General features: G+C 43.4%; 1 protein-coding gene across 1 annotated transcript in view; it reads left to right on the forward strand.

Annotated features, from left to right (window-relative positions):
• Window positions 1-22,603, forward strand: part of LOC124712556 (odorant receptor Or2-like) — a 46,674-nt gene that overhangs the window by 22,670 nt on the left and 1,401 nt on the right. The window contains exons 3-4 of the mRNA XM_047242868.1: window positions 5,257-5,358; window positions 17,029-17,184. Coding sequence (XP_047098824.1) covers window positions 5,257-5,358; window positions 17,029-17,184 — 258 coding nt within the window. The remainder of the gene's footprint in view (window positions 1-5,256; window positions 5,359-17,028; window positions 17,185-22,603) is intronic.

Consider the following 22,603-nt stretch of genomic DNA (forward strand, 5'->3'; position numbering starts at 1 on the left):
GGTGGATTACTCTGTATAAAACAGAAAACTTAATCGAAGATTCGCTCTCCTGCCGTGAAATCTATTTAACAGAGCTCATCCATCATTTCCACACGGCACCCGACTGCATCATTCAGTTGAGAAGGTTCAGTCCTTCATGCAGCTACACAAGCATACATCTTCAATAATGGCGCCATCAAGCACAATCTTGGCAGCTTTCCCTGCCAAAAAAACAGGAAGCAGGTAGTACCATTCAGTTCCACTCGGTTGCCGTATCCAGGTCCGTCCGACAAACAACTGCCAACTCCTTCGCCAAAAGTCCTTCCGTCCGTCTCACACTCCTCAGTGACGCTGACTGCCAAACCTGCTAGCTAGTGCACTTCTCGCCTCCATCTTGCGGTGACGCTATTGTGCAGCGCAGATTAATGGTCGCCAACGATTCACGGCACACGAACAGAGTATAAGAACTTCAGAGGATGCAAATCCCAGATTCCAAATGCAGAAGTGGCTGTTGTAGAAGAGTTGAATCTGAGGTCCAGCTCACTCCTCTCTTGTGTTGCGCGATAGCGGCGGAATGTTGCTTCCTGGCTGGGATTAGAGGTAACCAAGGCTAGGTACTCTGAATAATACAGAATAATGTCTCCAAATGTTCGCATATGACTCCACCTCAGCACAGTTATGACAGGCTGCTTGATTCTTAGAGATCTGCAGCCAACGGATAGGCAGAGAGGCGCTAAGCGTCACTGGTAAACTCAGTTGCTCTACCTTTGGCCTGTAGTTCGCCCTGTAATAGGGTCTGATGCCTTAACAGGGAAGGTTTAAAACAACTTACTTACAAGCACAAGCTCAGGGGTCTTGCTTGCTCTTGACTGGAATTTCAGTTCCCTCAGATGTGTCCCGAACCTGCTAATATTCCGCCGTCGTAGATTTTTCACTGTTGGTCCTCTTATACTTAGGCTGAGAAAGAAAAAGAAACTGTGGGAAATACAAAAGAAAAACAGCCAGTTACAGAGAGATAGTTTTATCTTTATGCTCAGTAAGTGTTCCTTGGCACTTTGCTGTTTATTTATACGGTATTTGTTGTCTTCACATGGTTCTTATATTTTAGCAAATACCATTTTGAATATCTAGATGATTTGAAAATAGGTGCAGACGCGAAACTAGTCTTCAAGTAAATAAAACTGGAACTTACACTTTAGGCTGTTTTTCGTTGCATTGATTAACACAGGTTAATGCCCTACAATTACTCCAGCAGGCTAGAAGTTCGTAGAGTGGTGGTATTTTGGCAGAGGGACCCTTGTGCAGTGTTCTTGGTTGTGTCGTCTGAGTTGTCAGGTAACAGTTTGTCTGGCCTGACTTGTTTTGACTCTGTGCGTCTTATGCTTTCTATATCTTGCACTACGTTTAACTACTTTCATTCATTAAGGTTTTATTCTATCAGATTTTCGAGTAACTCGTCATTGAGGAAGAAAGTGTTGCTTGCACAGAAGACTGTAATAAGGATAACATGATCTGCCCACTCCAGAATTTCTTTTGAAATGACTTTAAACAATTGTGCATTGCAGCATTTCTCCCTTGTTTCCGGAAAAATAACACACAATTTAAAAAAAATGATACTGTTAATAAATATAGTATGTGTGTATTTTACTATACCTTATTCCGCCGGATTGGCATAGAAAAGTGTGAAGTATTTTGCCATAGAAATCCTTGGTCTCATTCCCAGTGATGTGAAGGTCTTAAAAGATATTAACGTTAACTGGTGTTCAAATTGAAGTCATGTCTGTTTTATAATACCTTCTACTCTATAAAAGAATTTCTGCAAGTAGAGTAACATAACGTGTGTGTATGTGTGTGTGTCTGTGTGTGTGTGTGTGTGTGAGAGAGAGAGAGGGAGACAGACAGACATAGAGGAGGGATTTTAGTTGAGTAATAAATGACTGCCTGCCGAGAAAAAGTATCTTAAGACAATAATGTAAATTTATGGAATGTTGCCATATTGGTCACTGAGAGAGTGTACGAAAGTTATGAAACTGAGACGTACATCATCATAGCGATAGACCCCAAATGGGATCCACCTAACGTAAATGACTAATGTTACGTAGCATGTGAAAGTTGCTGAATTGGACGGGTTACTCCTGTAACTTAAATATCAGATCTGAAGATGGTTCTGAATGAACCGAAACCGGTCATATGAATAATAAAAAAAAAATTTGCAATCAAGACGGATTTAAAGTAACATAAAATCACTGATTGCTGTTATCCCATAAGACATTATGTCTGTTTTTGCAAAGTAAATGACTAAACTAACTTCTGTTGTAGCTTTACGTGGCTCTGGGACACCAATGAAATTGTGTTTACTTACTCTTGTGTAGAGGGGTTGGGGTTGTTTGGGGGAAGAGACCAAACAGTTAGGTCATCGGTCTCATTGGATTAGGGAAAGACTGGGAAGGAAGTCGGCCGTGCCCTTTCAAAGGAACCATCCCGGCATTTGCCTGGAGCGATTTAGGGAAATCACGGAAAACCTAAATCAGGATGGCCGGACCCGGGATTGAACCGTCGTCCTCCCGAACGCGAGTCCAGTGTGCTAACCACTGCGCCACTTCGCTCGGCCTTGTGTAGACTTTGTGTTCTGTGCACTAGTATTAAGTGGAGAAATAGTTACGTATTTGCAAGTACTCAGTGTTGCAGTTGCTGTGCTTTTACAAATACATTTGAAGATATAGATATTTCACTACAATCACTTGACTGTTCCTTCGTCATGATGTTTTCTTCAGCAACTTTCCTCACCCAGCTCTCTCTTTGTCAACATCATGAATTTTTGTGCTACTTTCTTCAAGGTGGTAACAAGTGTATTCATAACGTTTAGCAGGTGACCTGTTTCACCCACCATTTTCCCTCTGCTGTGCGGTACAGGCTTGGTAAGTTCAATTTCCTGCATTATCTTCGAATGCAAATTTAAGGTTTTTTAAAATATAGTGGAGACACCCTCCCCCCACCCCACTAGCATGGTGACCAATACAAAAAGTCCTGTCACCTCTCCAGCGCGGTTAGTATTCAGATCACACGAGTCACAGTGTGTGGGTCTGTGATGTTGTCCACCCCATCGAGGAGGTAGTTGGCAGAAGGGTAGCGCTTTTAAGGGCAGAGGGAAGAAAGTGCTACGGAAAGCGCTGTATGAAAACGTTTGTCTCTCATGCTTAGGTCTTAGGAGATGTCAGTGGAGAGGTATAGCCGGTGTAGCTGGTCTCCGGGGAAATCTTCTGGGCCAGCTCCAGCGTCACCGTTCCTGTAACATACCAGGTAGTCATCTGACTGGTCTGTTTGATTACATAATTGGCCGCTGGTTACGTAGAGTCGTGTGGGGTTCGATTTGGTTTTGGGTATTCGGATTCCCTGCTCAAGCTGACTTGTTGGCTTTATGAGTGCAGCTGGAGTTGCCAGTCAGGCTTATTGTAATATAGAGGTTCGCCGATATAGCGTTGTTTAAGATCTAAATTTAAACCTTCTATTGGTGGTTAATTGTTGCTAAGGAAAATCTTTTCTGTTAACTTTTTATTTCTTAAAACATTTCAATAAATCAATGAAATCAGTAAAATTTTTAAACTAATAATATATCCACCTGTGGTTATGATCGTAGTTCTGTAGATTCAGCGTGAAGTAGTTGTTCGAGTGTCTCGAGATTTTGTATTGTCATGAGTATCTCAACAAAATTACCTAGATGGAATTCGTTAGGTAAATCCACGGTTTGTGTGTGTCTTGGTGCATTACTTACGACCCGTAATACTATATACTGTATACTTTGAGGACGGCGCAAACGTGTTGGAGCTGCGTAACCCAAGACCGTAGTTGGATATGCCATCAGACGTCTAGTAGGTATCATGTGTAAGGGCTCCGACGCATTCGTATTCAGTGTGCTTTGCCTGTTAAGCATAGTGTAGCGTCACACTGAAAAGTGAAGCTGTGAATGATAAATTGTACCAAGATCGGGGTTCGAAGGCAGATCTTCTGCTCACTAGAACGATGCGCTGACAACTACGTCAATCAATAGATCATAATATTGCTTAGAAAGAGTATTTTTTGTGCAAACCATCATGTTTTAAGTGGAGAAATGCCTATTGACATTAACAAACTAAAAGTAGGGTAAACTAGAATGTCAGTGGCGTTTGTTGCAAGATTCTAGCGCGAGTCATTTACCAAATATCGCATTTTGAAAAATTACACTATTGCCATGAGAGAGAGAGATGCGGTAGGGATAGAAAGTGCTTCGGACACTTTTCTGACTCATTCCACTTCATCCTGTCACTGCGCGGGAGTTAAGATGAGGATGAACTGCAACAGTAGCATGAACAATAATTTCCCCCTCTTCTGTAGTGACCTGTTTACTTCTGTTACGTTGTCTAAGTGTTACAATTCACTTTCACGTAACTCATTGAGGAGGTAGATAACTGCCAAGGCCGTTGATATCTACTGGGAAATCTTGACGCATACATAGTACAAGATCGAACTCTCCATACATCATGAGCGTGTCCGCTTCTTCTGCACTGGTAAAACTCATCGCCCAGTCCCAAACTTCTTCTTGGATTGTCACACACTAACTTAATAGCAAATTTCAATGCAGTTAAGGAGCATCTTAGCATACTACAAGCATCCGTAACAACATCGTCTCTAGCAACTACGAAGGGTGAGTGGCAAGAACAAGTGTCGGTCTGGAAACTTTGCAGAATTCGATACCCCGTAAAACGAGTTGCACTAGAATCCGCCAACAGCCACCACTGGCATTCTAATTTACCTACTTTTAGTTTGTTAATGTCAACAGGCATTATTCCATTTGAGAATTGTATGTCCGCACAAAAAATACACTTTCTATGCATTATTACAATCTGCTTATTGACTAACGAAATAAGCCCCAAACTACCAATCCATTCTGTGAAAGTCGCACATAACAGCAGTCTCTATCCCTGCAATATTTGCAGTCCAAGTTGCAGGTGATTCACCCTGTATACAACATATAGTTACGTTCACACAGGAGAGGAAATTGTGACGAACTATATAAAATAATTCAGAAGCCTGATGAAAGAAAGAGAATGATTTTGTAAGTATAAGCCTAACTATGTCACTTATGTTCTTACATACGGAAGTTATTATTAATTACTACTCAAAACATATTTATGAGTCATCAGTGACACTGTTTTGCATGTCACAACAAATTTACGATAGCTTTTGAGTTCCAATCTTTAGTTTTTCTACTATGATGCATTTGTGACTTTGTTTTTACAGAGTACAGACTCGACTGCAGTGCTTAGGTGCGCGCTCTACCTTCCAATGCCCGGTAGCCAAGTGTTCCTATATTGCTGGGCTGCACACAGTGTAACCGAGCAGGTGAGTACGCTTTGGAGATATGACAACGGCAACCTAAAACCATCAATATCAATATTTTCTTAAGAAACGTATTCATTTTAGCTCCTCATTATACAAATACTATTTGTAAGAAATTCGTAAGTTTTATTACAGCCATGTCTAATTGTATTTACATGAGGTGTTCTAACACACCACCCTGTGTATGATTACGTTCTTGTTACCTTCACAGTAATAACCGCCAGATTATGTCAAACATGACACTGAGATTCCCCCCCCCCCCCCCTCTTCGTCGCAAACCCAACAAAATATTTAATAATGTTGAAGTGATAGAAGACACTTGATGCACAACAGGCCCTTCTGAACCAAACAAAGATTTCCCAAGTCTAAAGTTAGATACACTCATCACTAGCATTGAAATGTTATTAAACTACATCAAGCTGCAAGAAATTGTTGCTACGGACACCAGTTTGTAGTGTGCCGAGTAAGTCTGGAAGTGTGGAGCGCAAGAAAGAAATATAAGCCGTTCACGTTGACCGTGGTGGCAGAGCTTTATGTTCTTGGTGCTGATTACAAACTCTTCTATCACACGTTCTGGTGGAAAATCTATGTTGGTCTGATGAAAGAAATTCGCTCTACAGCTATACTCCGCAAGTGAACTTAAAATCTGTGGCGAAATTTTCTTCCGATACCAATACAATTTCCGCCTTTTTCTTTTCCTATTCTTGTCGAGAGTGGTACGACGGCAGAACGATTGTCGATAAGCTTCTGTAACTGCTCTTGTTTCATTAACTCTCCTATGAGGATCAGTTCGTGGCACGAATGTGGGCGGCTGCAATATCATGTCAGACTTTACTTGGAACGAAGGCTCTCGGAATTTTACAGAGATCTTACGTGATTCGCTACGCTACTCTTGTAGAGTCTGCCTTTAGAGTTTGATGAGTATCGCCGTAAAGCACTCGCACTTACTAAACGAAATGTCGCGGACGCACCAGTCTTCTGAGGATCTTCACTATGTCATTTATTAAGCCTACCTGCTAAAAGTCTCCTCCTCGAGAATCGGTCGAACGGGAGTTTTGTAGGACACGTCTTTTGTTTATGATTTAAATTCACTGAGAGTTCATCGGATGACGCACAGAGAGATATCTGTTTTCTCTAGAAATAATTTTATACAGCCTTTCGACTTTACGGCGTTTTAGGCTGTTAGTTGCAGATCTTTTGCGTTTGTTAGTGATTCCGGTGATTCAGTTTCGGAAATATAATCGGACTGTACTGGCTCTTCCCGCCTATTTATGTGTAGCATGCTACGTATCCACACGCTGTTTGCTGATTGTTCTACGTAGATCGGACGGATCAGCAAAGAGACCATCGCTGAGTACAGTTAGACCGCGTATTCAGCACTGGACGTCATTGCGAACTTCACTGGTGTGCAAAATTTAAATTTCGCGTGTTGTGTCACTGCCAAATAACATAACTCTATAACCCTTACACAGTATCTACAAAGAACTGGTGCAGTATTGCACGGAAGGTAACTGAAGGAAATCCTCAATGAAACAAATATAAATGATACTTTTATTCAAAGACAGTAATTACGTTGAAGTCAATGCAGTTGATGATGGTCCCTTCGATAACATTGAAGGCGGAATACAACGGACGGCAATGCGTGCTGTGCAATGTGCTCTGACGCTGACCACGAGGTTGGTGACGAGTTGCCGGCCGCTGTGGCCGAGCGGTTCTAGGCACTTCCGTCCGGAACCGCGCTGCTGCTACGGTCGCATGTTCGAATCCTGCCTCAGGCATGGGTGTGTGGTTTCTAAGTCTAGGGGACTGTTCCCACCACTCACCATAGCAGTTACGTCGACATGATAGCGTTGATGGTTCAGCTGTTACGGTGTGGGAAGCCAGTATGTTGCATGGGTGTACTGATCCAAAATCTTTGACAAGACACACTCATCGGTAAGAGTTATCGTGACAACGTATAACTTGACCAAGCTCGTTTTTCCAGGGATGCATTCGGCCCTGACTTAATTACTGTCGATGACAATGCATGTACGCATCGAACAGCGAAAGTGTAGGACTCATGGAACGAGAGGATGTTCGGCGCATGGATTGGCCTGTCCGTACTACTGAATTGAATCCCAGGGAACATGTATATTATGCGTTGTGCAGACGAACTGAGGCACGTTCACATGCCCGACAACCATATAGCTGTAGTCAACCGCGCCTGTGGAAGAATGGAACGACCTACCATAGGAACTCCTTACCAACCTTGTGGTCAGCATAAGAACACTTTGGAAAGCATACGTTACTGACTGTGGCGGTAGTACACCGTATTAAGAACTGTGCCCTGCCTTTTGTGTTTCCATGGGACCATACCGAACAGCGTTGACTTCAGTGGAATTATTATCATTTACATTTGTGTCACTGCGTATTTCTTTCAGCTACCATCTGTAGTGTACTGTAACAGCACTTTTTATGTACGGTCTACGTTTCATCGAGCTGGGGTCAATTGCCTTCCAACAGCCACTGCCGGTCCCAAGCCCGGATAAAGGACGACGTTTGGGCATCGGGCTAACAACCCAAATCTGAAAAAAACTCTCTGTAACGAAACACAAACTTGCCTCGGAATGGAGGAAGTTTGTGGAAGCGGCTCCTGGTCTGCAGGGGCTGTGATCGATGGATATCTATCTATTTATCTTTGTTACTTGGCAGTAATACATCATGCGAATGGTACTTTCGTCCTTAGGTTTCGCACACCAGTGTATATTTCTGATGCTGGTTAATGTACTGTCATGGTAGAAGGTCTGACAAAATATTTGTGAGATGTTTTAGAAATACAGCTTGTGTACAAAGAGCATCATAATAAAATTTCAGCTATGGGGACAAACTGTTAGTGATGTTAGTGAAAACTGTTATTGCGTGCTAGGACCTGCCACATCCAGACAAGTATCCAGTGAATGAGATTATTTATATTTAACTTTTTCCATCCTTTAGCTGGCATCTAATTTCTTACAGTGACTGTCAGTTCAGGCGTATTGCGTCTCAAAGTCTGGTGGCAGTGTGATGGAGAATGGACCATTCTTGAGAAAAGCATAGGTACTAATCCAACAGAAAAAGAAAGCCTTTCTTGGATGACACGTGTGGAGGAGAACTTTCGAATAATACAACTATGGTGTCAATTGCCCGACTCAAAGACTATGCAGGTCGAATTCATGGCAACAATAATAGCTTTGGGAAACATTGTTGCTGGTAGGTCAATACTGTGGTATCTTTCACGTGACCTTACCACCTCCCTACGCGAGTCGCAATTGTAAGCTAGAGAATGTAGCACCGATATACAGGGTGTTACAAAAAGGTACGGCCAAACTTTCAGGAAACATTCCTCACACACAAAGAAAGAAAATATGTTATGTGGACATGTGTCTGGAAACGCTTACTTTCCATGTTAGAGTTCATTTTATTACTTCTCTTCAAATCACATTAATCATGGAATGGCAACACACAGAAACATAACGTACCAGCGTGACTTCAAACACTTTGTTACAGGAAATGTTCAAAATGTCTTCCGTTAGCGAGGATACATGCATCCACCCTTCGTCGCATGGACTTCCTGATGCGCTGATGCAGCCCTGGAGAATGGCGTGTTGTACCACAGCCGCCCACAATAGGAGCATGAAGAGTCTTTACATTTGGTACCGGGGTTGCGTAGACAAGAGCTTTCAAATGCCCCCATAAATGAAAGTCAAGAGGGATGAGGTCAGGAGATCGTGGAGGCCATAGAATTGGTCCGCCTCTACCAATCCATCGGTCACCGAATCTGTTTCTGAGAAGTGTACGAACACTTCGACTGAAATGTGCAGGAGCTCCATCGTGCATTAACCACATGTTGTGTCGTACTTGTAAAGGCACATGTTCTAGCAGCACAGGTAGAGTATCCCGTGTGAAATCATGATAACGTGCTCCATTGAGTGTAGGTGGAGGAACATGGGGCCCAATCAAGACATCACCAACAATGCCTGCCCAAACGTTCACAGAAAATCTGTGTTGATGACGTGATTGCACAATTGCGTGCGGATTCTCGTCAGCCCACACATGTTGATTGTGAAAATTTACAATTTGATCACGTTGGAATGAAGCCTCATCCGTAAAGAGAACATTTGCTCTGAAATGAGGATTGACACATTGTTGGATGAACCATTCGCAGGACTGTACCCGTGGAGGCCAATCAGCTGCTGTTAGTGGCTGCACACGCTGTACATGGTACGGAAACAACTGGTTCTCCCGTAGCACTCTCCATACAGTGACATGGTCAACGTTACCTTGTGCAGCAGCAACTTCTCTGGCGCTGACATTAGGGTTATCGTCAACTGCACGAAGAATTGCCTCGTCCATTGCAGGTGTCCTCGTCGTTCTAGGTCTTCCCCAGTCGCGAGTCATAGGCTGGAATATTCCGTGCTCCCTAAGACGCCGATCAATTACTTCGAACATCTTCCTGTCGGGACACCTTCGTTCTGGAAATCTGTCTTGATACAAACGTACCGCGCCACGGCTATTGCCTCGTGCTAATCTATACATCGAATGGGCATCTGCCAACTCCGCATTTACAAACATTGCGCTGACTGCAAAACCACGTTCGTGATGAACACTAACCTGTTGATGCTACGTACTGATGTGCGTGATGCTAGTATTGTAGAGCAATGAGTCGCATGTCAACACAAGCACCGAAGTCAACATTATCTTCCTTCAATTGGGCCAACTGGCGGTGAATCGAGGAAGTACAGTACATATTGACGAAACTAAAATGAGCTCTAACATGGAAATTAAGCGTTTCCGGACACATGCCCACATAACATCTTTTCTTTATTTGTGTGTGAAGAATGTTTCCTGAAAGTTTGGCCGTACCTTTTCGTAACACCCTGTATACAACAGTCCCCCTTCATATAGCAGTCGAGACAATTATCACGCCAACTGAGAGTCCTGTCTGGCTGTAATAAGGTGTAGCAGCAATGAGACTGGCGATGAAGCTAACGTCAAAATTTGTGACCACAAAGTAAACGAGGTGAAGGAACTCTGTTATCTTAGAGAGAAAATAACTCACCACAGACGGAGAAGTGACATAGAAAACAGACTAGACAGGCTGTTGGCCAAAAGCAATCCACTGGTATGAGACATCGGCCTTATACCAAGAAAGAAATTTCCGAGAAAGGACGTTAGGAGGCCATTGTGTGTCGAAGTTAATATTCGACTGTGGCAAAACCAGAAAGGAGGAAAATCGAAGCAATTTACATGTGGTGTTAGAATAGGACGTTGAAAATTAGGTGGACTTATAACATAGAAAATGAGAAATCTTTTTGCAGAATCTATGAGGAGAGGAGCATATGCAAGTCATATAGAAGAAGGAGGGGCATATTGGCAGGACGTGTCTTAAGACATCAAGATTTAACGTTCATGATACTTTAGCTGTACAGGGTAAAAGTATAGGGGAAGACGGAGATTGGAATATATGCAATATATAATCGAGAATCGTAGTTGAAAAGATGAAAAAAAAAACAGCACAGGAGAGGCGTCGTCGCGGTCCACATCAAAGCCCTTCATAATACTGATGACAGCTGAAAAATCATTACGTACAGACGTATCTGTAACAGAGATAATGCACGTTTAAAACGGATAGATGTTGTCATGGACCCAAACGATGAAAAACAGCAAGGGCATAATAATCTCTGTCAAGCATGTCTCCACCAGTTTACATATCTGTGACAGTTAAGTACTAAAAACTTGTTCGTGTAAGTTAACAAAACAAGCAACTAGGTACGGAAATCGGGACTGGAAAAGTCTGCAAAACATTAAAGCGTGGCGAACAAACCCTAATGAAAATAGGATACTACAATATTACGATGCTTTTGTCCTTAATATCGTACAAGTCTCGTACAACAACTATTTTAATAGATGTGAGAAAATGATGGTACAGCACTCTTATTTTGTTTATACTTCCAAGTATAACATTTAAATAAAAAAATTAAATTAGATTACAATACTGACGATGTTAATTGTACTAATCACAATACGGATGTAGGTGCAAGGTGTATATGTGATCAAAGGACTCTATCATTCCTGATAGTTTGTAACATCATCACGTAATCACACTGCGCATTTAACACTGTGCTATGTCAAATGTACGGATCCTGTGTGTCTGAGGATATAAAGCGTATTATTAGTCGGGCAACAATGATCTGGCCTTGCCCATCCTGCTTTTACTGTCACCATGTGGCCAAGAAAAGTATGGATACATCCCAGTCATGAAAGCCCTACAACTATGCAGATAGTTGTTACACAGTTTTTCAAGCAAAGCGTCAAGAAAAAAGACGGCATTGCTGACTGCGAGACCCTGAAAAGTTGTTCGCCCATCAGATTGCAAGTTTTCGTTCCTCGCACGTAACTAAGCCTTTGCTTCGCTACGTACGAGTGTTTCCTTCAGCTTTAGTGTTAGATTTATATTATTCATGAATATCAGAAATAGGGAAGAAGATGAAAGCCTGTGTGAGTAAAAAGATTTCTCGTTTAGAACATTTCTAATAGTGCCAATATTGACATCTAGCTTAACATCATTACTCGACAGAATGACGATGGGGAACCTGCATCAAAGTTGGAGCACGCACCGCTAATTGGCGCTGCAGTCATGGAATTCAAGATAGGAAATTAAAAAGCAAAGATGACAACACTGCAAAATTCAAAATGGCGGAAGAAACTAAGTAGTACTAACAGGAAAATCACAAAAAAAGAAAGAAAAACAGAATGATGGAAGTAGCTCGTTTGATCTAGCGGCCATTTTGCTCTATGTATTCGATTATTTATCAAAAATACTTATAGACAATATGACAGCAATTTCAAGTCTGTATTATTTATCAGAACTAAAAAAGCTTTACCTGAATTTACTGTAAATTGCTGCCAAGTTCAAAAGTTCCGATAATTTGTCGTAAATGCTTAAATATAATAACAATACTGGTGTAACTTGGTGCGAGTGATCTAACTTATAAGTTGAGCAGCACTTGTCAACGAACTTTGTTCGATCTCTGAACCATAATTGGTGTATAGCACCAAAGAGTCCCAAATTAAAAGCTTCAGCATGCAAATGGTCTGAATAATTTATGAAAAATGCGAGCCCACACAAACACAATATTTACGTCTAGCATTACAATCTTAGTTCTACCTTTAAAATATCAGTCATAATGATGCCTTACAAATGGCTGTCGACTCTGAAATTAGGCGCATCAGGTCAAAATTTTTCTATAACACTACAAAATAAATGTGACTAACACCATAATAAGCAGACTATGGACACATCTCCATTTTAGGCTTAAGAAACATGACCAGGCCTATAACTACACAAAATACGCGTTGGCTAAAATGCTACTTAAAGCGGGCAAGCAGAGTTACTGGAAGAGTGTTATTAATGTGTAAGTCATACTTAAAGTTTCAAATACGGCTAGTCTCTTATATTAGTGTCACAATTCTATTTTCACGTCCAAATTGTCTAATATTTTTAAAAATTTGTAAATTGACAATTCCATTTTAGTAAGGTTATTTTAGGAGTGATACAAAAATCTACCTACCATCTTCTCACCAAAAGTTTTGCATCACCTCGGTTCCCAGAACTCCTGAAGATAGACGTTGACTGTGGATATTGTATCACAGACACAATCCCTTTGACTGTTTAGAGATGTCAATAAACCCGCCCAAAGATGTAAACAACCATGCATGAGCAGCGCGTATTAGACGGAGGGGATCCGACAGCCGATCAGTTCCAGTCATTCCACCAGGAAGAAGGTACACGGCTCGTGTTGTCTGTAGTTCAACCATGGCTAGACGGTCAATACAGCGGTTCGATCGCGTCCGCATTGTTACTTTGTGCCTAGAAGGTCTCCCAACAAGGGAAGTGTCCAGGCGTCTCGGAGTGAACCAAAGCGATGCTGCTCGGACATGGAGGAGATACAGGGAGACAGGAACTGTCGAAGGAAAGCCTCACTTAGGCCACCCAAGGGCTACTACTGCAGTGGATGACCGCTACGTACGGACTGTGGCTCGGAGGAACCCTGACATCAACGTCACCATGTCGAATAATGCTTTTCGTGCAGCCACCGGAAGTCATGCTACGACGTCCATGGCGAGCCGTAACGGCTGTACGATACGTGAATGCCATCCTCCGACCTATTGCGCAACGATATCGACAGAATATTGACGAGGCGTTCGTCCTCATGGACGACAATTCGCACCCTATCGTGCACATCTTGTGAATGACGTGCTACGGGATAACGACGTCGCTCGACTAGAGCGGCTAGCATGTTCTCCAGAACCCTATCGAAGATGCCTGGGATAGATTGAAAAGGGCTGTTTATGGACTACATGACCTACCAACCACTCTAAGGGATCTACGCCGAATAGTAGTTGACAAATAGTACATACTGGACCAACAGTGCCTTGATGAACTTGTGGATAGTATGACACGACGAATACAGGCACACATCAATGCAAGATGACGTGCTACTGGGTATTTGCGGTACCGGTGTACAGCAATATGGACCATCACCTCTGCAGGTCACGCTGTATGGTGGTAGAACGTGCAGTGTGTGGTTTTCATGAGCAATAAAAAGGGCGAAAATGATGTTTATGTTGATCTCGATTCCAATTTTCGGAACAGGTTCCGGAACTCTCGGAACCGAGGTGCTGCAAAACGTTTTTTGATGTGTGTAGAAGCTATTCAGTAAGGTTTCCCCTCACCAAGCACTACTGAAGGTGAAGGTAACAAATCATGATCTACACAAGAAAAATGCTACGTGAAGCTATATTCCACTGGTGGCATACAAAAGATCTCTCGAGAAAGACTGTGATATTTTGTAAGCGGGATCGGGACTATGGGAGCAAGGGTCTCTAAGATTTGTGCAGACTGTCTTTCCTTCCTTTTCCATAATCAACTGCTAATATACAAGGTTCATAGCGATGACTGCAGTTCCACGATGCATTCCAATAGGTAGCACAAAAAATGGTGAATAATTGGTTGCACACATCCCCAATACTCTAATTTAGTCGAGGCACAGATTTATGTCTGATATGATGAAACATCTCTGCCAACTGCTTCGCATTCACATGTCGTACGCACCCATCAGCAAACGGAAGGACGGAGAGTGTTCATCGCTCGAATTCTAAGATGGGGAGCTATTATATAAACGGTAATCATGACAAGTGGAATGTGTGCATTCTGTAGTGGGTGGGTGCCAGGAGGTGCCGTATTAAAGCTCGGCCGAGCTTTTCAATTAATTTATTCGTTTCCACTATAGTGCTTCGTTGACCTTGGTCCACGTCACAGGCCCGGCAATGCTGAGGCCACTGCCCCAGCGACCTGTGCAACTCCACGCTGTGTCGTGCCGGCCTTGTTCGCCAGCTGTAGAGTTCCGATTACGTCATGATGGCTGTGCCAGCAGCCGACTCAGTGGCCACCGTCCCCGTTGACTCCACGGTGCTCCGCAGGGAGCTGTAGGCAGGCCGGCTGCTGCTTCTTCCTCGGCCTGCGTAGCTGGGAACGTGGCGGCAACGACCTTCCCCGCTGTCCAGCGTCCGAATTTGCGGCCCACGCCTCGGGAAGTCTCCGGCGTGTGTCGGGAGCCGAGACGACTGCCCGTGGTAGCGAGCTAAAGAGTGGCCCGCCGCTGGCTGCCTGTGGACCCGCTTTGGCCTCAGAGGGTCGAACCAACGACCCGCCGTGGACTGGGACGCTGTGCCCCATCTGTTGCCGCGTGTAGCCCGGCGGTGTGACATGTGTTGCCGTCCAGGAGAGCTGAATCTCGTTAGAAAATGGCACCTATTTATACTCGGCTGCACGCCTCTGTTTCGCTAACGCATCGCTCCGAGTCACGTATGCCCCACACCACGGTTGCGCCAGTGGGCCCCTTCTTCCTGTAACTTGCGACATGCAAACCACTGCTTTTACGCTTTTCAGCGGTTCGATGGCCCCTGTGGCCTCCATTCCACTTCACACCTGCAATCCGTCCCGCACCTGGCTGTAACGTGTGCCAACCGAAATATTGCACCAAATCTAACTCCCCTATCTTAAACTGTGGTGCCACTACAATTCATATATGACCGCGGCGTACAATTCTAAAGCGCATACAGCCACTGGTCTACAACTGCATTAGATGGTATACGGCAGGAAAAGCCTTTGACTTCCAAATTGATAAAATGAAAGCTTGGAGCCAACAGCGATTCCGGAAAAAGAAACTGCAAAATGTAGCGAGACGTTTTGCAGAAAGTGAGACGGGCAAACACAAAGATCTGAAAGTCAAAACAGGACGGAGCAACACGTGGGGAGTCTGCCACATTATAGGGTTGGCTATTTGGTTCAAAATGGCTCTGAGCACTATGGGACTCAACTGCTGAGGTCATTAGTCCCCTAGAACTTAGAACTAGTTAAACCTAACTAACCTAAGGACATCACAAACATCCATGCCCGAGGCAGGATTCGAACCTGCGACCGTAGCGGTCTTGCGGTTCCAGACTGCAGCGCCTTTAACCGTACGGCCACTTCGTCCGGCTGGCTATTTGGTTTGGTAACAAAGCCATACACACGTAAGGAGGTAACAAAGAAACTAGATCCTTAATAACGATTTATTTAAAAAATTCTAACCAATATTTCACTCTCTTAGGGGCTGAATTTCTAAAAATGCTGAAACACGTATGGTTTTATTTCTAACTGAGAAACCAAATGCCAATTTTCGTAGTTCTAGCATTAAAATTGCTCTAATGGCCACATATTTAATAAAATCCCTTTCCAAATTTACTCTTAAAATGTTTTAAGGTAAGGGAATATTTTCGTAAAAATTTTCGTACTCGATTTCACTCACTTAGGGGTTGAGTTTCCAAAAATACTAAAACTCGTATTTTTTTATTCCAACAGAAAAGTCAATTACAAGTTTTTATAGATTTAGCTTCAAAATTGCTTTCATTATTAGGTATTTCGTTAAACTTTTCTTCTCTTGTTTCATTCCCTTAGGGGTTATATTCCCGAATACACAGAAACCCATTCTCTTTTTTTCAATTTCTAACCGAGAGGCGAAATATTGATTTTGATAGATGTGACTTTAAAAATTGTTTAGTAGTTGTTTAAGAATGATTTATTGAAATAAAAGTTTTCATCTACTGTTTAGCTCCTTTATGGGTTAAATCTCACAAAATGCTCCAACATATATATTTTTTTTGTTTCTGACCGACAGGCCAAATACCAATGCTCGTAATTCTCGTTTCATAATGGCCTTAATAGACACATATTTTCGAAAAACCTTTCGTCCTCTATTTCACCCTCTGTTAGAGGTGGAATTTCGAAAACTACCTTCCTGCATATTGCGTACACTATGAGATCAACAATATCTTCCAAATTCTAGTTTCTATAGTGTGCTGTTGATGACGGGCAATGATGAGTCAAACAGTCCAGACATTTCCTATTATACTGATTAGGCCACTGTCGATGGAGACGGAAGAATAGACCTAAGAAACGAGTTGAGAAAATAAATAAACGATGGATGTTAGCAGAAAAGCTGTTGTCACATTCAAGGAAACATAAATATTATGTTTTTACTTCAGCACAAGTGATGATTCCTCAGCATGTCCGTACCGAGAAACTACCTTAAGGTGTTTTTCTGTCCGTAGGCGGAGGCGGTGTCGCTGGCAGCATACAGCTGCTCCTGGGTAGGGACGGCCAGACGCATCAAGCAGTCGCTCAGGATCATAATCAGCCGCGCCCAGAAGCCACTGGTCCTCACAGCTGGGCACATCTACCCCATTGACAGGGAAGCCTTCGTCTCGGTCAGTGCAGAGGGACTTATCATGCTAGCTTAGACGTCAATACTTCATGCAACATAATAAACTGGAGATATTGCTATTGTATTTTTCTGAATTTAACTTGCCGTAAGGTTAAGGTCTAACTAAAAGATACTGATTCATTGGTTTTCCGATCTCAGTACATCTTCGTCAATTTGACTCCGATACTGTTACCTATGTATTACGATAACACATTGCACAAGGTCACTCCCTAGCAGGAGTATGAGTTCTAAGGTGTAATACAGTTATGGAGAAACTTAAGTAAGTGAGAAGTGTGATTCAGTCCTGGTTATCCATCTTTTTTTGTGTAAATAATAACAGTCGTCAATTCAAGTTAGACACATGCTAATATTCGTTATTTCGTAACTTAAGTTACTTAAGCCCCCACGAACCATGGACCTTGCCGTTGGTGGGGAGGCTTGCGTGCCTCAGCGATGCAGATAACCGTACCGTAGGCGCAACCACAACGGAGGGGTATCTGTTGAGAGGCCAGACAAACGTGTAGTTTCCGAAAAGGGGCAGCAACCTTTTCAGTAGTTGCAGGGGCTACAGTCTGGATGATTGACTGATCTGGCCTTGTAACACTAACCAAAACGGCCTTGCTGTGCTGGTACTGCGAACGGCTGAAAGCAAGGGGACGGCCACTGTGACCGAGCGGTTCTAGGGGCTTCAGTCTGGAACTGCGCGACCGCTATGGTCGCAGGTTCGAATCCCACATCGGGCATGGATATGTATGATATCCTTACGTTAGTTAAGTTTAAGTATTTCTAAGTTCTAGGCGACTGATGGCCTCAGATGTTGAGTCCCATAGTGCTCAGAGCCATTTGAACCATTTTTTTTGTTAAGTCCCATAGTGTTCAGAGCCATTTGAACCATTTGAAAGCAAGGGGAAACTACAGCCGTAATTTTTCCCGAGGGCATCCAGCTTTGCTGTATGATTTGGGTAAAATATTCAGGAGGTAAAATAGTCCCCCATTCGGATCACCGGGCGTTGACTACTCAGGAGGACGTCGTTATCAGAAGAAAGAAAACTGGCGTTCTACGGATCGGAGCGTGGAATGTTAGATCCCTTAATCGGACAGGCCGGTTAGAAAATTTAAAAAGGGAAATGGATAGGTTAATGTTAGATACAGTGGGAATTAGTGAAGTTCGGTGGCAGGAGGAACAAGAGTTCTGGTCAGGTGAATACAGGGTTATAAATACAACATCAAATAGGGGTAACGCAGGAGTAACTTTAATAATGAATAAAAAATAGGAGTGTGGGTACGCTACTACAAACAGCATAGTGAACGCATTGTTGTGGCCAAGATAGACACGAAGCCCGCGCCTACCACAGTAGTACAAGTTTATATACCAACTAGCTTCGCAGATGACGAAGAGATTGATGAAACGTATGATTAGATAAAAGAAATTATTTAGGTACAGAAGGGGCATGAAAATTTAATAGTCATGGGTGAGCAGAATTCGATATCAGGAAAAGGAAGAGAAGGAAACGTAGTAGGTGAATATTGAATGAGTGTAGGAAATAAAGAGGAAGCCGCCTGGTAGAACCTTCCACTGAGCTTATCTTAATCATAGCTGACACGTGGTTCAAGAATAATGAAAGAAGGTTGTATACATGGAAGAGGCCTGGAGATACTGGGTGGCTTCAGATAGATTATGTAATGGTAATACTGAGATTTAGGAACCAGGTTTTAAATTGTAAGACATTTCCAGAGGCAGATGTGGACTCTGACCACAATCTATTGGTTACGAGCTGTAGATTAAACCTGAAGAGCTGGCCGAAGTGGCCGAGCAGTTCTAGGCCCTACAGTCTGGAACCGCACGACAGCTATGGTCGCAGGTTCGAATCCTGCCTTGGGCACGGATGTGTGTGATGTCCTTAGATTAGTTAGGTTTAAGTAGTTCTAGGGGACTGATGACCTCAGAAGTTAAGTTCCATAGTGCTCAGGGCCATTTCGACTCCCGAAGAAACTGCAAAAAGGGGCCATTTTAAGGAGATGGGACCTGGACAAACTGAAAGAACCAGAAGTTGCAGAGAATTTCAGAGAGAGCCTTAGGTAACGATTGATAAGATCGGAGGAAAGAAATGCAATGGAAGAAGAATTTGTAGCTCTGAGAGATGAAATAGTGAAGGCACCAGAGGATCAAGTAGATAAAAAGACGAGGGCTAGTAGAAATCCTTGGACAACTGAAGATGTGTTGAATTTAACTGCTGAAAGGAGAACATATAAAAATGCAGTAAATGAAGCAGGCAAAAAGGAATACAAACGTCTCAAAAATGAGATAGATAGGAAGTGGCTAAGCAGTGATGGCTAAAGGACAAATGTCTGGATGTAGAGCCATATCTCACCAGGGATAAGATAGATACTGCCTACGGGAAAGTTAGAGAGACCTTTGGATAAAAGAGAACCACCTACATGAATATCAAGAGCTCAGATGGAAAACAATTTCTAAGCAAAGAAGGGCGATGAAATTGAGGACAGTATTATGGAAATGGAACAGGATGTAGATGAAGAAGAAATGGGAGACACGATACTGCGTGAAGAGTTTGACAGAGCACTGAAAGGCCTAAGACGAAACAAGACCCCAGGAGTAGATAACATTCAATTAGAACTACTTGGGAGAGCCAGCCCTGACAAAACTCTACCATCCAGTGAGCAAGATGTATGAGACAGGCGAAATACTCTCAGACTTCAAAAAGAATATAATAATTCCAATCCCAAAGAAAGCAGGTGTTGACAGATGTGAAAATTACCGAACTATAATAAGTCACAGCTGCAAAATACGAAGGCGAATACTTTACAGATGAATGGAAAAACTGGTAGAAGCCGACCTCGGGGAATATGAGTTTGGATTCTGTAGAGATGTTGGAACACGTGAGGCAACACTGACCCTATGACTTATCTTAGAAGATAGATTAAGGAAAGGCTAACTCAAGTTTCTAGCATTTGTTGACTTAGAGAAAGCTTTTGACAATGCTGACTGGAATAATCTCTTTCAAATTCTGAAGGTGGCGGGGGTAAAATACAGGGAGCGAAAAGCTATTTACAGTTTGTACAGAAAACAGATGGCACTTATAAGAGTCGAAGGGTATGAAAGGGAAGCAGCGGTTGGGAAGGGAGTGAGACAGGGTTGTAGCCTGTCCCCGATGTTATTCAATCAGTATATAGATCAAGTAGTAAAGGAAACAAGCGAAAAATTCGGAGTAGGTATTAAAGTCCATGGAGAAGATGTAAAAACGTTGAGGTTCGCCGATGACATTGCAATTCTGTCAGAGACAGCAAAGGACTTGGAAGAGCAGTTGAACGGAATGTACAATGTCTCTAAAGGAGGATACAAGATGAACATCAACAAAAGCAAAACGAGGATAATGGAATGTAGTCGAATTAAGTCAGGTGATGCTGAGGGAATTAGATTAGGAAATGAGACACTTAAAGTAGTAAAGGAGTTTTGCTATTTGGGGAACAAAATAACTGATGGTGGTCGATGTAGAGAGGATATAAAATGTAGACTGGCTATGGCAAGGAAAGCGTTTCTGAAGAAGAGAAATTTATTAACATCGAGTATAGATTTAAGTGTCAGGAAGTCATTTCTGAAAGTATTTGTATGGAGTGTAGCCATGTATGGAAGTGAAACATGGACGATAAATAGTTTGGAGAAGAAGGGAATACATGCTTTCGAAATGTGGTGCTACAGAAGAATGCTGAAGATTAGATGGGTAGATCACATAACTAATGAGGAGGTATTGAAGGGAACTGGGGAGAAGAGAAATTGGTGGCACACCTTGACAAGAAGAAGGGATCGGTTGGTAGGACACGTTCTGAGGTATCAAGGGATCTCCATTTTAGCATTGGAGGGAAGTGTAGAGGGTATAAATCGTAAAGGGGGTCCAAGACACTAAGCAGATTCAGAATGATGTAGGTTGCAGTACGTACTGGGAGACGAAGAAGGTTGCACAGGATAGAGTAGCATGGAGAGCTGCATCAAGCCAGTCTCAGGGCTGAAGACCACAACAGCAACAAAGTTACTTAAATGACAGAAATTTTTCGCTAGTATTTAATTTTTATTTTCTATTAAGCACAAAAGCTGCATCTAGTCAAACGAAAAGTGACATAAATGGATGAAATGTTTCTAACTGTCTGATCTGAGCTTCCTCTGGAAAACATCGTCTACTACCTTTACTTACTGGTTGTCGAAATTTGTATATTAGGAGATATGACTTCTTTGGAAGTTTCATATACACCCTGGAAATTGAAATAAGAACACCGTGAATTCATTGTCCCAGGAAGGGGAAACTTTATTGACACATTCCTGGGGTCAGATACATCACATTATCACACTGACAGAACCACAGGCACATAGACACAGGCAACAGAGCATGCACAATGTCGGCACTAGTACAGTGTATATCCACCTTTCGCAGCAATGCAGGCTGCTATTCTCCCATGGAGACGATCGTAGAGATGCTGGATGTAGTCCTGTGGAACGGCTTGCCATGCCATTTCCACCTGGCGCCTCAGTTGGACCAGCGTTCGTGCTGGACGTGCAGACCGCGTGAGACGACGCTTCATCCAGTCCCAAACATGCTCAATGGGGGACAGATCCGGAGATCTTGCTGGCCAGGGTAGTTGACTTACACCTTCTAGAGCACGTTGGGTAGCACGGGATACATGCGGACGTGCATTGTCCTGTTGGAACAGCAAGTTCCCTTGCCGGTCTAGGAATGGTAGAACGATGGGTTCGATGACGGTTTGGATGTACCGTGCACTATTCAGTGTCCCCTCGACGATCACCAGTGGTGTACGGCCAGTGTAGGAGATCGCTCCCCACACCATGATGCCGGGTGTTGGCCCTGTGTGCCTCGGTCGTATGCAGTCCTGATTGTGGCGCTCACCTGCACGGCGCCAAACAAGCATACGACCATCATTGGCACCAAGGCAGAAGCGACTCTCATCGCTGAAGACGACACGTCTCCATTCGTCCCTCCATTCACGCCTGTCGCGACACCACGAGGCGGGCTGCACGATGTTGGGGCGTGAGCGGAAGACGGCCTAACGGTGTGCGGGACCGTAGCCCAGCTTCATGGAGACGGTTGCGAATGGTCCTCGCCGATACCCCAGGAGCAACAGTGTCCCTAAGTTGCTGGGAAGTGGCGGTGCGGTCCCCTACGGCACTGCGTAGGATCCTACGGTCTTGGCGTGCATCCGTGCGTCGCTGCGGTCCGGTTCCAGGTCGACGGGCACGTGCACCTTCCGCCGACCACTGGCGACAACATCGATGTACTGTGGAGACCTCACGCCCCACGTGTTGAGCAATTCGGCGGTACGTCCACCCGGCCTCCCGCATGCCCACTATACGCCCTCGCTCAAAGTCCGTCAACTGCGCATATGCACATACGGTT

Source organism: Schistocerca piceifrons, chromosome 8 (genome assembly GCF_021461385.2).
Source record: "Schistocerca piceifrons isolate TAMUIC-IGC-003096 chromosome 8, iqSchPice1.1, whole genome shotgun sequence".
In the NCBI taxonomy this organism is placed as follows: domain Eukaryota; kingdom Metazoa; phylum Arthropoda; class Insecta; order Orthoptera; family Acrididae; genus Schistocerca; species Schistocerca piceifrons.